The 16217-nt window shown below is 44.6% G+C and overlaps 1 protein-coding gene across 1 annotated transcript in view; it reads left to right on the top strand.

Annotated features, from left to right (window-relative positions):
* Positions 1-16217, top strand: part of LRRK1 (leucine rich repeat kinase 1) — a 77727-nt gene that overhangs the window by 43989 nt on the left and 17521 nt on the right. Inside the window, exons 14-22 of the mRNA XM_009493529.2 lie at positions 493-707; positions 2762-2926; positions 4997-5169; positions 7185-7305; positions 7555-7714; positions 8363-8639; positions 11622-11793; positions 13234-13397; positions 14667-14806. Of these exons, the coding sequence (XP_009491804.1) occupies positions 493-707; positions 2762-2926; positions 4997-5169; positions 7185-7305; positions 7555-7714; positions 8363-8639; positions 11622-11793; positions 13234-13397; positions 14667-14806 (1587 nt within the window). The remainder of the gene's footprint in view (positions 1-492; positions 708-2761; positions 2927-4996; positions 5170-7184; positions 7306-7554; positions 7715-8362; positions 8640-11621; positions 11794-13233; positions 13398-14666; positions 14807-16217) is intronic.

Below are 16217 nucleotides of genomic sequence, written 5' to 3'. Positions count from 1 at the left end.
TATTGTAAGCTGCTAGGTTTTTGGATCTATTACAATACTGTCTTCTTTTTTGTGTGTTTTAATAAGAAAATCCTGTGGGAACAAAGTTATTAGGAATTATTCCTTCTCCAGCACACTGTTGAAGCCTAAATCTAATTTTAACTGGAAACATAAAAGTAGAAGGAAAAACTGAGTATTTTCCAATACTAAATAAGTATTTTATGTTTCCTTTGAGCTTCTGAAGCATACGAGCCACAGCATTTGTTTCTTCTTACAGTGCTCCATTGTAGAGTCTCAGAGCAGTGACCTTTTTCTGGGGTCTCTGTCTCAGGTTTGTCCACTAGAGGTTTCTTTGTTTATTCTCTGGGTTGTCTCAGCCCACAGCGAAACTACAGGGAAAATATTAATTCAGCTGATGTGTCTGCAGCCGTAGGTTTTGTGCAGTCCTGCTGTACATATGTACATTTGTAACTGCTAACCACAGATAAAGCCTGTTCGCTTCCCCCCCCATAGGCCCTAAAACAGTGCTGGCGTACTTACGAGCACAGCTGCGCAAAGCTGAAAAGTGTAAGCTGATGAAGATGATTGTCATCGGTCCTCCACGACAGGGAAAGTCGACGCTGATTGAGATCCTACAGACAGGAAAAGTCCCTCAGATGATGCACAGCGATGCCACCATACGTACAACAAAATGGGAGCTCCCCAAGCCAGTGGGACACAAGGCAAAGGTGAAAAACAATCGAAGATCCTTAGCCCCAGTGGGATGTTTGAGCCCTGCAGTGTCCCTTTTGGGCTGAAATTGCCTGCCCTTTTACAAAGTAGAATTTCCATTACCTGTGAGCCAGACCTTGCAAGTGACCTGTCTTTAGACCCATCGCAATTCCTCTGTTTCATCTCCAGTTGATACTAGAGAACAGTTCTGTTTTCCTGAGCACTCAACTTTGTATCATAAAGAGAAAGAGCCATGGGTAGACTGTGTAAGTTCTGGCTCGCTCAGCTTGGGTAGTTTTTGGACACTGATTCTGAGAGAGTGTTTTAAATCAGCTTCTCTAAAGCAGATTGTCCTTTCATTTGGGGCCAGAAAATGGGACATCAGTACCTAAAGCTGGAGTCCCTTGATGTCAGAACTGTCCTAGGTGGGGAAGGTGGGTGGAAAGTAGGATGCCTGGCTTTTGGTATGATCCAGGGATGTCTAAGGCATACCTTAAACACACAAATCTCAGATGGCTCGTGCAGGGAGTGTCAACCCATACTGAACTCATTTGGACAGCATTGAATTCATTCAAGCATTTGTAGGTGGCCCTGTCCACCGCCTGTGTGGTAACACAGGCATTAGAGCATGCAGAATTGGTCCTGAGGTCTTGTCAGAGCTGAGTGTGTGCAAACGCATGGCTGTCCCTTCCCGGATGAGAGCCATGACCACCAGACTGTTTTGGAAGGGGTGAAGGAGCCTGCTGAGTTCAGCTATTCTATAGTGAAGAGTGCCAAGCCAGAGACAGAAGGAAAAAGAGCAAGCACAGCCTGACTCTTTAAAGAGAAGACTTTGGTGGGAGAAGGGATTTGGGCATTTTGTGTTGAAGAGCAATTGAATAAAATAAAAACCTAGACAGCATTAGACACCTGGAGTCACATCAAGATGCTGAACGGGCTTTTGTCCCTACCTCTGAGTCCCTGTCTCTCCATACAAGCACCCACAGCTGAAGGTCTTTTGGATGAATAAAGCAGTCCTGGTGCTAGTTAGGGCTTGGTTTAAACAATATGGAAGTTCTTCCAGCTGTTTCTGGGAGACTTCAAACTGGGACTATGCTAGGAGATCAGAGCCCTACTGAGATACTTAGCTCCTTGCTGAAATCTCACAGGGTAGCTTGTGATGTGGGGTCAGTCAGTACTTGGGCCTGGACCAGCAAACAGAGCCCACTCGGTGTTACGTGATGCTCTGAGGATGGTGGCTGGAGCAGGGTTTGGTTTTCTGCTCAGTCACAGGTTTCTTGCCTCCCCAGGGCCAAGTGATTTAGGGACAGAGCCGCCAAGGTATGTAGGCACTTCCTTCTGCAACTGGGAGCCTGAATACCATTTAAGAGGAGAGCTGTGCTCCCTCTTAGTGCTGTTGTGGGGCTGCACAGAGGAATGGATGCTGAGATACTTGGAAGGGAGCCAGAGCTAGAGGCCTCCATTTACACGTTCCCCCAAAAATCAGCAAGTCTGATTTACAGTAGCTGTAATTCTGGCCCATTTCTGGTGTGACGCACATGTCAGAAGCCTTTGAGCAACGTGCAGGAGGTGTTTATGAAAGGCTTGAGAAGTTTCCCATCTTCTGAGCATCTATATTCTGTTTGGCTCAGTTAGGGCTGAGCTCAGTGGAAATGATTTCAGCAGGGGGTTTCCTGTTCCCCATAGCAGTGGCAGATAAGTAGCTTCAACGGTCCTGTCAAGCATGGCACAGACAAGGATGAAACAGTTTCTATTCCAGATGCAGTGAAATACAGGGCTCAGAATGAGACCCTTGTTTGTACTGGAGAATCCACAGCATTAACTGGAGATTTACCAGCATCAAGGGCACCTCTATCGTTTTAGCAGCAAGTAATTAGTCTTGATTTCCTGTGGGGAAGTGGTAGCCGTGCTTAACAATTGCTTGTTGATTTTTCTTTCCTGGAGGCACAATTAGGACATTGAAACCCTTCTTGTGTCATACATTATGCAGGCGTAGGTTTATACTTCAGCTATTATCTCCCTGTGATTTACTGCAACTGTTTGATTTGAACACTTCTCTTTGTCCAAGTAGGTTGATTCAGTGGAGTTCAATGTCTGGGATATCGGAGGCCCAGCAAGCATGTCTACAGTCAATCAGTGTTTCTTCACAGACAAAGCATTGTACATAGTGGTATGGAACTTGGCGCTGGGCGAAGAAGCTGTAGCAAACTTACAGTTCTGGTTGCTGAACATTGAGGTAAGAAGTCACTGGTGGACTCTGGGGTATCTATTTATCAAGATGTAGCTCAGCACACAGATACGTGATATTGCAGATTCTTTTTGGTCTGCTTTTAAAAACTCCACAAGCTATGAATTTTGCATAGCTTTTGGAATTAATTTTCCATTATGCTGTAGGCGTATCGCTATATTTAATGGTTTAAATTTATCATTTGCTTTGTTCTCCCTCACACACATCAGAGAATGAAACAAAAGCTGATTTATAAACCCTTGCTAAGTAAGACTGAACATACTTATTTTGGAATTAGTGTTTGAACACACTGTGCTCCGAGGGGGGTTTGAAGTGTTTTCTTTCTTGTGTGGGTTAGACGCAGATTAGTCTTGAGGTTATATTTTTAACACTTTAGATTCAGGTAAGCTAGAGAGTATCTCCCAGACAGCTTTCAGCTGAGACTCAGAGCTGCAGTGAATTCATTGGTGTTGACTGATTTTTATAATACCATGTTCATAATTTTTTTGTAAACGTTGATTATTTGACATCTGTCTTAACACTCCATACACAGAAATGGGCTCTAAGCTAGTGCCTCTCAAAAAAGAAACGTCTTGACATGACAAAAATATTAGCTTAATGGTCAGCAGCAATCAAAAACCCAAACTAGGTAACAAAGCTGAAAGCATAATTATGATATTTCAAAAATATATGATGTGCCTGGGTCCTTAATACATCCCAGAAAGCACATAGTAGCATCAGAAAAGATACGGAGAAAGATGAACATGATGGTTAAAAGTATGGAAAAGTTTCTGAGTGAACAGCAATTAAATAGATTTGGCCTCTTCAGCTTGGGAAAGAGGCAAATGAGGAGGGCTGCATGTAGACTTACCAGGGGTAAGGAGAAAACCACAAGGGAGTCTTTGTTCATGATCTTTTACAATAGAAGAATTAGGAGAGATCAAATGAAATAATGAGGTGGTAGCTTTGAAACAAACAGTAGGAAGTATCCTAAACACAACAGATAGCTAACCTGTGGAATCTATTGGAACTACAGTGTGCTGTGGGTGTCCGAAGTTGAAAAATCAGACTGGTGGAAGAAAAATCGATCAAGTGCTATTAATTCAGGGAGACAGACTCATGCTCAGGAAGTTGGTGAGCTGCAGGCTGCTGGATAGTGGGAGAGCACACCAGGGAAAATCTCTGTACGCTTACCCTGTGCCTATACTCTTCATTAGCCTCCAGGCAGAATAGTGGGCCAAGTGGGCCCTTTGGTCTGACTTGGTACAGCCATCACTCCTGTGTCTGCACAGGGTGTGAGTTTGGTGACATTCAGGTTTGAGATTTCAGTGGGCATCGCAAGAGAGAAATGGACTGTAAATAAGCATATATTTCTGCATCTGAATTTTCTTCCGTGGCTCCAAGTCATTTGGATTGGCAGGCTGATCCCTACTTAAGCCTGTGTAATCCCATTGTATTTGGCAGTGTGTTCTCGGAAATCAGGATACATTCCAGTCCTGTAATAGAATCATGGAAGGGTTTGAAGAAACCACAAGATCATCTAATCTATTCCTTTGCACTGATTCAAGTTTAAGTAGAATCAGACATTTCTAGCAGTTTATCTCACCTCTCCATATACCTCCGGTGAAGAAGTTTGTATATCTTCCCCAGGTGTCCATTCTGGAGCGTAACTGGCCTTTTGCAGGATATCAAAGTTCTAGCTACAGGTTAAGCTAACTTCTTCTCCTTCGTTGGCCGGACATAGTTCCCATCATTTAGCTGACTCGCAGCAACTTAATACCACATGGCAACTCCCTTTGTGTTAAGCCCTGATGTAATAAACCCAAACTGACAGTTTCCTGCTCTGCAGTAGCAGCAGGTGATTAAGCCGTATTCTGCAGGAGAACTTCTGTAATACCCAGATCACTTGTTGATGTTGTCAGGCTGCCACGACAGGTTGCCTCTATTTTATATATATATGTTCCATTTTATTAATGCACATGACTACCCCCTCTTAATTATTATACTTTTCACATGTCCTCACTGAATTTATCATGACATAATCTGGATGAGATCATTGTCAAGTGTTTTCTCTTACAGGCCAAAGCTCCAAATTCAGTGGTGCTAGTGGTCGGAACACACCTTGATTTAATTGAAACTAAATTCCGGGTTGAGAGGATAGCAACTCTGAGGGCATATGTCTTGGCTCTCTGTCGGTCTCCCTCTGGATCCAGAGCAACCGGCTTCCCAGATATCACATTCAAGCACCTACAGTAAGTACTTGTGCCTTTATGAAGCTCAGTCACTCTATTTTATGTCACTTTAAACAATTTTGTAATACTTGATCTCCTTGGCAACGGAACTGATTTAAAGACTCGTCAGCGTTGCATTTCGTCTATTTTTGACTGAGATAATGTAGTATAATCAGACAGAAGTTCAGTGTTGATCATGGGTCTGAGAGCTGGAAGCTCCAAAGTCATGACCTTGGCCAGCCTGTTTTAGTGCTCCTGCTCCACTCAGGTTTCTCACCATTAAATGGTGATACAGTTTATTAGTCACAAGGAGAGAAGGTACAGATTGAGTAAGTAACGCTGCAAAGCTTGAGGGCATGACTGTTACAGGGTAGGTGCTGTGGGGTTTGTTGAGGGGAGGCTGTGTGGGAACCTCCTGCTACCTGACACGAGAACGCAGCTCACATGGCAGTGTTGGCAGGGTGAGGAGTGGGTCAGCCCCCTGAGCCCCCGACAGTCCAAACCTGTGCCATCTGAGTTCTCTGGGTGTGATAGAGGAGGGGTGGTGCTGTCTGGAAGATGAGTGTCAGTCAGGCTATGGAGTCTGACGCCGCTCCCTCCCGTCGGCTGACAGAGAATGCCCTTGGAGAGAGGAGGCTTCTCTGGTTCTCTGGCTGGGAGAGAAGCGGGTCTGTCAGCCAAGGCAGTGCACAGCACGGGGTGGGAGCGCGGATGCAGCAGGCTGGCACCGAACAGTGTGAAATCGCCAACGCCTGGGGCAAGAGCAGGTGGTGACTGGCAAGTAAAGAGCGCTGCGATGTCCCCAGTGCTTTGCATCTGCTGCCTGGCAGAGTCATCGGGAGACCTCCCACGCTCTGTTCTGCAGACGCAAGCGCTGCATCGGGTGTCCCAGCTGCCTCTTTCCCATTAGGAGGAGTACCAGGGACCCAGTGTGAGGCACAGAGACTCACAGTGAGAAAGAGAAAGCTTTGTGCTTTGGTCTCCTCAAGCCTCTTTTCCCGTCACCACAGAGCATCCTACCATCATCTCAATCATTCTTAAGGGGACTTTCTTTCGCCCTGCCCCACATCCTGCACATTCCCCTTCTTCACCTGCCTTTCCCCCTGTGTTTCCTTCCAATCAGACTTGTGCCTGATTTCCTACCTCCTCCCTCCCTCCTGTGCTTCTCCTTCACACCCCGTCGTCCATCTGGATGGGGGTCCTCTGAGCAGTGCTCCAGGCAGCCGAAGGAGCAAGGAGTGTATGTTGTGAAAGCCTTGTGTGGGTGAGCCCAGGGTGCTTTTATCAGTGCTGGTCCTCCAGCATCCCAGTGAGTGCATGCTTCCCAGTGCCACTGATGGCTGACATTTAAGATAAAGCATATTGCTTTAGAAAAGGATTTTCTGTCTGCTACGGGAACGTGTGTAGGATCAGTTAGAAAGACCCTTTGTTGGGGAAAGTGGAAGAGAAACGTTCTTATCCAGCCCACAAAAAGACCAAAAATAGTAGGAGCTGGAGAGAGCAGGTTTTTAGTTGTTAAAGAGATGATGAAGGCCAGCTTTTAGGATCTAAGCATCAATTCCCAGATCACAGGATCCAGCTGAGCAAGGGCCGGAATGAGGGTGGGAAAAGGTGTCTGGTAGTCATCATCGTGCCTCTTTGATCTGAGGCGGGGAGAACTGGACTCATCTCCAGCGACTGCTGGAGCACAGTGTTTTCCTCCTTCCTGCAGTCCCTTCCAGGATGTGTGCAGCACTGAAGAGAAAAAAGGTGATGACTTTGGTCAGTCTGCCAGGGAAGTCCCCAGAGATTGCAGTGCATAGGGGATAGAAGAACAGTGCACAGTGAATGAAGCCGGCAGAGCAGAGGTTGGCCTAATACATCCTTTCCAGGCTTCTTAGTATTTTTCTCCAAAGCTAAAAATGCTCCCTGACAGCCTTCCTCCCGTTCATCTGACACAGGAAATTTAAAGTCACTGATAAGAGAAAGTGAGCCTGGAAGGGAAGCCAGTATGCTGATAAGGTTTGATAATCTTCACCCTTGCATGACTTTTGCAGTGAGCTCTCATGTAAGACTCTGGAAGGCCTTGATGGACTCCGACAGCTGATTTTTCATGTCACTTGCAACATGAAGGATGTCGGCAGCTCAATTTGCTCACAGAAACTTGCAGGGAGATTGGTGAGAACTGTGCTTTCTAGCGGTGATCCTTACCAAAGGGTGGCTTTTTTGGGGCTTGGTTTTGTATTGGGAGGTGAACTTGAGGAGTTGATGCAGAAGGCATGTGAAGTATATAAGATGGCTATCTGGATTTGGGAGAAGACAGCACTGTAAGATCCCTGTAAAGGGGAGATGACTTAGCCAGACCATCTCCAGCAGAGTGATTGCTGTCTGATACTGATCCTGCTATTTTTCTCGTGGGGCTTGCAGATACCAAGAAGTTACCTTAGTCTTCAAGAAGCTGTCCTTGCAGAACAGCATAGAAGAAGTCAGAATGATGATGTACAGTATTTAACAGACAGACAAATAGAACTGATCATTGAGCAAACGCCTGGAAATGATATCAAAGACTACGAAGACTTGCAAACTGGTAGGTCAGAGCAGACCAGTAATTGCTTGGAAATCAGGATTTGTGACCAACTGAAATATTCCATGAATAAAAAAAATGGGGGGAAAAAAGCTCACCAGAAAACTGCCGTACAAAAAAACAGCTAGAGAGTGCTCTACACCTGTGTAGAGGTCACTTTGAAAATTGGTAAGATACAAAATGAGTAATGGGGCTTTAGGGAGAGGGCTGGGAAGTTTCTAGGATGGTCTGAGGCTACTATTTTTTTTTTTTTTTAACAAGCTTTGTCTGATTTTATTTCTGCTCTGTGAAGAATGAGGGTTGCCATAGTTTCAAGGCTATCTTCTCTGTAGGGCCTCAGTCCTGTGACCTTTACGGAGGCCTTGCTCTGCAGGAGCCAGGGAGAGCCCTTCCCTGTGAGGATGGCAGGAGGAGTGTAAAGGGGAGGTGTGATGGGGACAGAAATACTGACTGTAAAGTGGTGAGACGTGGGTTTTACAAGTGGAGTGCCAGACAGCAGCACTCCTCAGATAAATGTTACTCCCTTGGCTTGGCTACATGCTGGCTTTATCTGGTATGCATAAAACTGCACAGGCTTCCTCATAATCTTATTCATCTGCACTGTGGTTTCCCAATGCGGGTCTATTGCTAATCTACAATTATTTTTTGCAGCGATTAATTTTCTCATCGAAACGGGTACACTACTGCACTTCCCAGACACAAGCCACGGCCTGAGAAACCTCTATTTCCTTGACCCCGTCTGGCTCTCGGAGTGTCTACAGAGGATTTTCAACATCAAGAGCTCCAAGTCTGTAGCTAAGAATGGAGTCATCAGAGCAGAGGATCTCAGGATGCTGCTGGTTGGGACAGGCTTCACTGAGAAAACTGAAGAGCAGTACTTCCAGTTCTTGGCCAAGTTTGAAATTGCACTGCCTGTGGCCAATAACAGGTATGTTGATAATGAGAGAGACTTAGCCAGGCTAGAGAAAAATGGCCGTTTAATCAGCGGATATTAACAGGTTTTGTCACTTCAAGCAGTTGTCTTGACAAGGATCTTGCTATGAGAAAATATTAGAGTGCGTTAAACAGTGTAATGGAAGGCACCCATCCATGTGGGCTGTATTTCCTGGCAGGAGCATCCTTTGGTCCAAACAAGCTAGTTTGAAAACTTTCCAAAGCAGGTCTGTGTCCACTCGGTGCCTCGAGGCTGGTGACAGGCTCAGCCAGCAGCACGGCGGGGCGGTGACACTGCCAGGGACGTGGCCGTGAGCAGGTGGAAGCTTTAAGCACTCAGCCGGCACAGCTGCAGCTGAGAGAGGATGTGAGGCTCATGGCTGCCGGGCCTGAAATATAGATGGGCCGGAATCATCGGGTTCCAGTGGAAGATCCTCACTCCAGAGTAGTGGAACAGAGCAGAAAACTTTGGGTAATCAATAATTATGTCAGCTCTGAAAGTAGCAGTATTTTATTTATAGTGAAATTGGGAAAGTGTAGCTTCAGTAGCAATGTGATTTTCCTAATTTTTAGCTTCATAAGTGTTGATCAATAGTAGTTCTAGAAATGGTCTAAGAAACCTCATTCTCTTTAAATGTTAATGAGTACTCCTCCCCCCTGTCCTCCGATCTCTTTTCCTCTGGGCAGAGTTCCCTGCTATTTTTCTCTCTCCCGTCTGCTCGGCGACAGCCTGTTGTTGCATTAACGGTGAAACCATAGTTGTATTGCACTTTTGATGTGGCATTTGCATTTCACTTCCTTGCCCTTCCAGGACAGCACGGCTGCATCGCCCTGAGCCTCTCGGGAGCTCTGAATGCCAGCACAAGTGCAGCATTCTCTGTGCTGTCATTATGCCTGTCACTTATCCAGTCCCGGATGCCAACAAATTTTCTCAGGCTTAACACAGATAAAGCAGCAATGTTTCTGCTTAGTCCAGAATGCCTTTTGGACTCCTTGTCACTATCTGCCATTTTTCTCCAAGGCAATTACATTGTCTGTGCCTCGGGAACAAGGAAACTGTTTTTTCATGGCCTGCCCAATCTTTTTTAGAGCAATCCAAGCCACGTTAGCAGAATATTCTTCCCACTGATGGACTGTAGCTGTAGCAGGTTGGATTAATTTAATGTACTAGCCAGACACAGAGCAGTTATTTGTTACTGTGCTTCTGCAATTATTGTCCAGATTGCCAGATAGGGTTTCTGTGCACTCAGTAGAGAAAGCAGCTGCCAGTTTCTGTTCTGAAAGGGTGGATGGGGGCATGTTTCACATATTTTCAAAATTTGCATTGGCTGTTGTTCAAGAGCATTGAATCACCATCTGTATTATAATCCACTATATAGTTGTGGTCCAGAAGGGCCTCACTGGCCTTCTTATACTCCTAGACCCTTTCTTGGATGTGCTGAGGAAAATTTATTGGCTGTCATATGATGCATCCGCTACCTTTATAGAGCAAGAACTTTTAGTTTGATGCGCTCCACTTTTCTGCCTAAGGTGCATGTAATCTAGCTTTGTTTTGCTTGTTAAAATAGGGTTGGAAGTATGACCGTTCTTATTGTAATTTATAAGTGAAGAGAAATTTTTATCAGTTTTACATTCCAAAGGTGTTTCATGGAACAGATAATTTGATCACGTAAAATGTCATCAAATGTTACGGACTGTGACATACGGAGAGAGCTGTTGTCTAGTGATGGCTGTTTTTTTCTGAGCTGATATTTCAGGTTTTACAGAATACTGCAGCTGCTGGAGAGAAAACGTGATAGGCGTAAAGCATTGGACTTGGACCCAGCATTAGTTCTAGTTGTGTGTCTAGTCCCTGCCACTGTTACTTTGGTCAAGTCCCTTGGCTGTTTGCCTCATGTCAATGATGAGCCCCAGATGCTGACACATTTTCTCAGGCTCAACGCTGATAAAACAGCAGTGTTTCTGCTTATAAGCAAATAAGATTTTTGATTGTATAGGCATCTTGGAATGTATTTGGTACAGAAGAGTATCACTGTCAAGAGATTTATTGGCAGGTGTTGAAAGCCATAAGCTCATAGTTTTCAAAACAGTTCTAGTCTTCCAAAAGGTTTTAGCTTCCCAAATACTAAAGAGCAGGACAAACGAATATTCTGTGCTTACTGGGAGATCTGAAAATAATTTGAAAACTTTGTGGTCCTCTACACCAGTGTAGCTCTGTTACTTGTGACTGGTCAGACTTGGATAGCCCTGAGTCTCCTCCACGCTTGGGCAGAGAACCTGATAACCTGATTGCAGGAGGAGACTGAGCAAGACAAGTGATATCTCTGCTGGCATCAGTCTGGCGAAGTGAGCTTGTCAGGGATGTGGTGGGGAGTCCATCACCTGCAGTATGGTGCAGCAGAAAACCCTGTTGTGTTGACCCATAGGATGCTCTCATTCCGGGACCGGGATGAGAGCCAGAGCAGTCCAGTCCCTGCAGCCTGTAACTGCCTCCTTGCCACCTCCCATGACACCTCCTCTCCCCACCTTCTGGGCTTACTGAAGTAGGCTGGTTTTGCATTTGTCTTCTGTTCCACATAGGAGCACAGCTGTAATTCTCTGCTTACTACCAGGGCAGAGTAGTAAAGATACCAAAAAATGAGTCCCAACATTACAGCTTTGTTGTAATGACTCTTATATTTTACTGCATTTAATTTGTGATTACACAAAAGTCCTGCTCATTACATCAATTTTAGCCCTGTCCAATAGCCCTGGCTGAATTATGTAATGTCTGTTTTGCCTCTGCTTGCTTCCATAATGTAGATGAATTTCTCCATGTATTGCTGCAGCACCTTTAGTCTAAAAGCTTTTTTATATGCAGTAGGCTGTGCCATTAAAAATCTCTTTGGAGACTGAATCGCCTTATTATCCAGTAACAATGTACTCACTGTTACAAGCTGTAGCTAAAATTTGAGCTGTTGAATTTTATGTGTTTCAGCTACCTCCTCCCTCATCTGCTTCCCACCAAGCCAGCATTAGATATCCACGGGCTCTGCCACCAGATCACAAACACAGTCCAAAGGGTCTTCAAGATGAGTTTTGTCCCCGTTGGCTTTTGGCAAAGATTCATAGCCCGAATGTTAATTAGCCTGGCAGAGATGGACCTCCAGGTAGGTTACTGTATCTCTCCGCAAGCAAAAGGTGACAGCTAAAGTTGTTGTTCAATATAAGTTTCAGTGGGCGTCTCTTCACATCCAGCATGCTTCAGTCACAGATTTCAATAACATTATTTGAGTAAATAGGGAGAGATGAGACTCTGCAATCAAAATCTGATTCTGTTTTCACAGTAGGTGTCACTTAGAACAACAAATTTTCACTGGGGAAGAAAGCCTGCGTTCTCCACAGCCTCTTTATAACGTGATCCCCTGGAAGGTCTCAGTACGTCCAGCATCTTCCAATTACAAGTAATTGGAGTTCTGCCTGCGGCTCTTGTCCATGACCGTTCCACTGGGCCAGACTCTGCTCACGTCGTTTGCCAGTGGAGATCTGGAATAGCTCCACCAAAGTCAGCTATCTGAATCTATATGGGTTTAAATGAGAAGAAAATTACAGGACTGTTGCCTTAATGGGATAATGAGCACAAGCAGGCACCCTATTAGTGCAAGTGGTATGCATATCATTAAAGTAGCGTTTGTAAGGTTTTGAAAGCTAAGTGAATTTTGATGTTGTTACAGACATGTTTTTGCAGCAGCTTATATCTGAAAACATAGCCCTGCTGGAAACCGTAATAAATACTTGCAAAATATTTTTAGTACTACTGTGGTATCTTCTTAACAGCTATCCATTTAAACTGTGTTCTGTCATTGATGTACAGAACATGGAAAACATGATACCTGTTTTTGGAAGGCCCTCTGTGTTCCAGGCTTCTCAAACCATGTAATAACTTTACCTGTTTTAAGAGGCTGTCTTGGCAACCCCTTGCTTGCATCCTCATGGGCACTACATAACCCTAGAGCACCTTTGCTAGGGACCTCATCCAGTCCTCACTGAAGTGAATGGAAAGGATCCCGGGCGTCAGACCCGTCTGCAGACAAATAAGCATTAGAGAAATGAGTACAGTGGAGTTCTGCAGATTAAGTCTCTGGTTTTAAAACAAAAATACATTTTTCTTTAAGTGCTGGATTGAAGTGTCTTGGACAAAAGCCATCTTCCTCCCACTGAAACAGGTGGAAAAGTTAACTCTCTACATTGAGGGCAGACTTAATCATTCACTAGAACATTTAGCTCTTCTTTAGGTTTATAAGACTTTTTCAAATGCAGAATTCATGTAACGAATGCAGTTATAGAATTAACTTTGTTCACTGATACAAAATGGTTCCTTTTTGAGTGGCATGAAAAATATTTCCATTGCTGCAAAACCAGCTTTTACTGTGAGTGTTTTCATTCCATCGTAATTTTTTTGTATGAGCACAAGTCGCTCTTTAATGGAAAAGGTATGATAGCACCTGTGAAGGCCAAAAAAAGAAGTCACCTTATTGCTTGATGAAAACAACATCCTTATGAGAAATCTCAATAATTTAATGATTTTCATGCTCTTCTGCTTGTTTCAGCTTTTTGAAAACAAGAAGAACACCAAGACGAGAAACAAAAAGGTGACCATCTACAGCTTCACAGGCACCCAAAGGAACCGCTGCAGCACATTCCGAGTCAAAAGGACTCACACTGTTTACTGGCAGGAAGGTCTGTTCGTTACCTTTGATGGAGGCTATCTTAGGTAATTTGTGTTCGTAATGCAGCATACGTGGCAGGGGACTAATAGAGTGTATGAAACGCATCATCTGAATGGAGATGAATGGGCCTGACTCATGCTATATGCTCACTCGTCAGTAGAAGAGGAGGCTCTTCTAACAGCCATAACTCATCTGGTAACAACTGGTGACAAAAATGATGAATAACTGATCATTTGGCAGTTCTGAATATATCAATCTTATGTGTTATTGCAGCCACAAGTTTAAAGAGGCCTGAAAACAGTAAGCGATATTCAGAGCAGAACTCTGCCAGCGTAAAATCATGCATTTTCGCGTGGAAAGATTTCCTTGCATCAATGAGTTTTCCACTGAATCTTAAAACTTCACCACTGTGTTGAGTAATTCAGATCAATGGAGGTGCTTCTGTGCAATCAGACTGCATGCAACAGGGACTATGGCTAACTGGTTTGAGCTGGCCAAGGCAAAGTGTCTGCTGGCTGCAAGCCTGGAGAAAACCTGCTGTCCATGTTCTTTCACAAATACAGAGAGTAGGCAGCCACTTAAGCCTTTCATCTTTGTAGTATCTGCAGATGCATTTGCTCTTCCAGTCCCTGGCAAGATAGGGAGGAACCATGGGTGCTGTTGCATGGTTGGAGACCAGAAGGGCACAGTGACTTTCCTGCCTAGACTTTCATCTAGGCAGTCTGCGGCTGAGTAGAGACTTGGACCCAGACATTGCAAATCACAGGCTGGAATCCTTAATTCTGGACCATGGTGGTGGTCGGTGGTGCTCATACTCTTATCTCCCTGTGTACTTCGGGGAGTTACAGAACTCAGCTCTTTGTAGTAAAGCTTTTTTTTTTTTTTTTTTTTTGGTGGGAATTGCACAATGATTGTTATGTCCATAAACTTTTCCAAAACATTTTTGGAAGTTGTATTATTATGCCACTGGAGTTTTTAGAACTCCTAACCCTCCATCATTCTGTATGAGGCATTTCTGTCTAAACTCTCCATCATACTCAGTTCACGTAGGCCAGAGTTTTCTCTGGGTCTGACTTCCTGTAGCATTTACCCGTTGTGAGCAACTGGCATTTCTGTTCAAGAATTCTCTTCTGAAAGTCATTTGCAGAACAGACCGAATAGAAAATCATCCTCAAAGCTAGATTGCTTTCTATTTTGATTACTTATGAACTATGTGTTATTATGTAACTCAGGTTTCCTGCGAGAAAGAAAGTTTGTTGACACTGATCCTTCACAAAAGCTTCATGGGGCTGTCTTTTGGCTTTTTTACACAGTGTCGAGTCTTCTGATGTGAACTGGAAAAAGAAAAAAAGCGGTGGAATTAAAATAATTTGCCAGTCAGAAGTGAGAGACTTTTCAGCAATGGCGTTCATCACAGATCATGTCAACTCTTTGATAGACCAGTGGTTTCCTGGTAAGAGAACTACTGTAATTTTCTGTGCAGTATTATGTCTTTTTAACAGAAGGGTCTTTGACAGAGTTCTCCAGGTGCACAATCTTGTGTGTTAATTGAAGACCCCTCAGGCTCTGACAGTCTCAAACCAATAAAACTTGAGAAAAGTTGATAACCTGCAGACAGATCAAGATTGTTTGCCAGCACACCTTGGTCTAGACATTGTGTCTTTCAGTCCGTCAGTCACAGCAAGCACAGGTGAAACATTACAGTTCAAACAGGACCTGCTTCTGTAGGAGTTGAAGAGACTCTTCCAGTGCTCATAGCAGGGACAGGATTTGGCCTAAACTGCTTGGCACTGTCTCTTGATGGCAGAACCCATTTTGGCATCACCTGGGGTCAGCGTTTGCCCACCATTTCTAACACCCTATAATTTATAAAATTGTGATGTGGGAGGCATGAGTGAATATGATACCAAGGACTCTGTGCCAAGGTAACTTCCTTGAGTCCTGCAGTTGTTTTTCCTGTGATCAGCACAGATCCTGCTGTTACCCAGCGGGCTGTTTGCAACCCCAATATACTTTGTTTAAAACCAAAACAAAATCTGAAGTGTTCTTTGTCGTCCCACACTGCTCTAGAAAACAGTGCCAAAATCTCTTAATTGGAGGCTCTCTGGAGGAAACAGTTGTGCACTCTCACGTATTCATGTTCTGCATGTTATGAAGATAAAAGAAGATTTTATTTGCCTTTGGATTAAAATAATGATAACGTTAATCGCTGAAGCTTGAGAAGAGCCATGACTTCAAAGGCTACAGCCTGTATTCACCCGGCCAAATTGTAGGCATGTAACAGAGCCTGTCACCACAAAATCCCTCTGTAGTTAGTGGGAGAGGTGTGAACCTCCCAAAGGTTTAGTCTTGGTAGAATCCACGTTTCCCCCAGAGGGGCTGAAAACATTGCCCGTGAGGGAGCCCACAGTAACTGTGTTCCTAACTTGGGTGCTGCAGGTGAGTGCTTACTCCTAGCCTGCCCCGGCAGCGCTCAGCCTGAGCACAGCATGCCATGCCTCCCAGTCCGCTCCCGTTCCCGTTCCCATGCCTGCTCTCCGCCTGGAGCCATTTGGCAGCTTGCAGTCTGCGAAGCAGACGTGGCTGGGGCTCCTGGGCAGCCTCACAGCTACCATCCTACTGCGCGGTCGTGCCCTTCAGGATACGCGGTTCACACAGAGACACCCAGCAAGTAGGCAGTTCTCTCCAATGCTTTATTCGTATACATCTAATTTCTACTGGTCCTGAATATATTTTCTTCGCAAGTCTGTGCGTTACCTGTGACCAAAGCAGAGCAGCTGTTTTATGTCAACAGTCCTGTCTCCTCAGTACTGTCCCTGCTATCTGTGTATACTTTGCAAAAAGCTATTTTCTTATTCCAGTCA

This window comes from Pelecanus crispus, chromosome 7 (assembly GCF_030463565.1).
Source record: "Pelecanus crispus isolate bPelCri1 chromosome 7, bPelCri1.pri, whole genome shotgun sequence".
NCBI classification, from domain to species: domain Eukaryota; kingdom Metazoa; phylum Chordata; class Aves; order Pelecaniformes; family Pelecanidae; genus Pelecanus; species Pelecanus crispus.
Note: the sequence above shows the minus strand (reverse complement) of the source record. Positions and strands in the feature narration are given on the sequence as shown.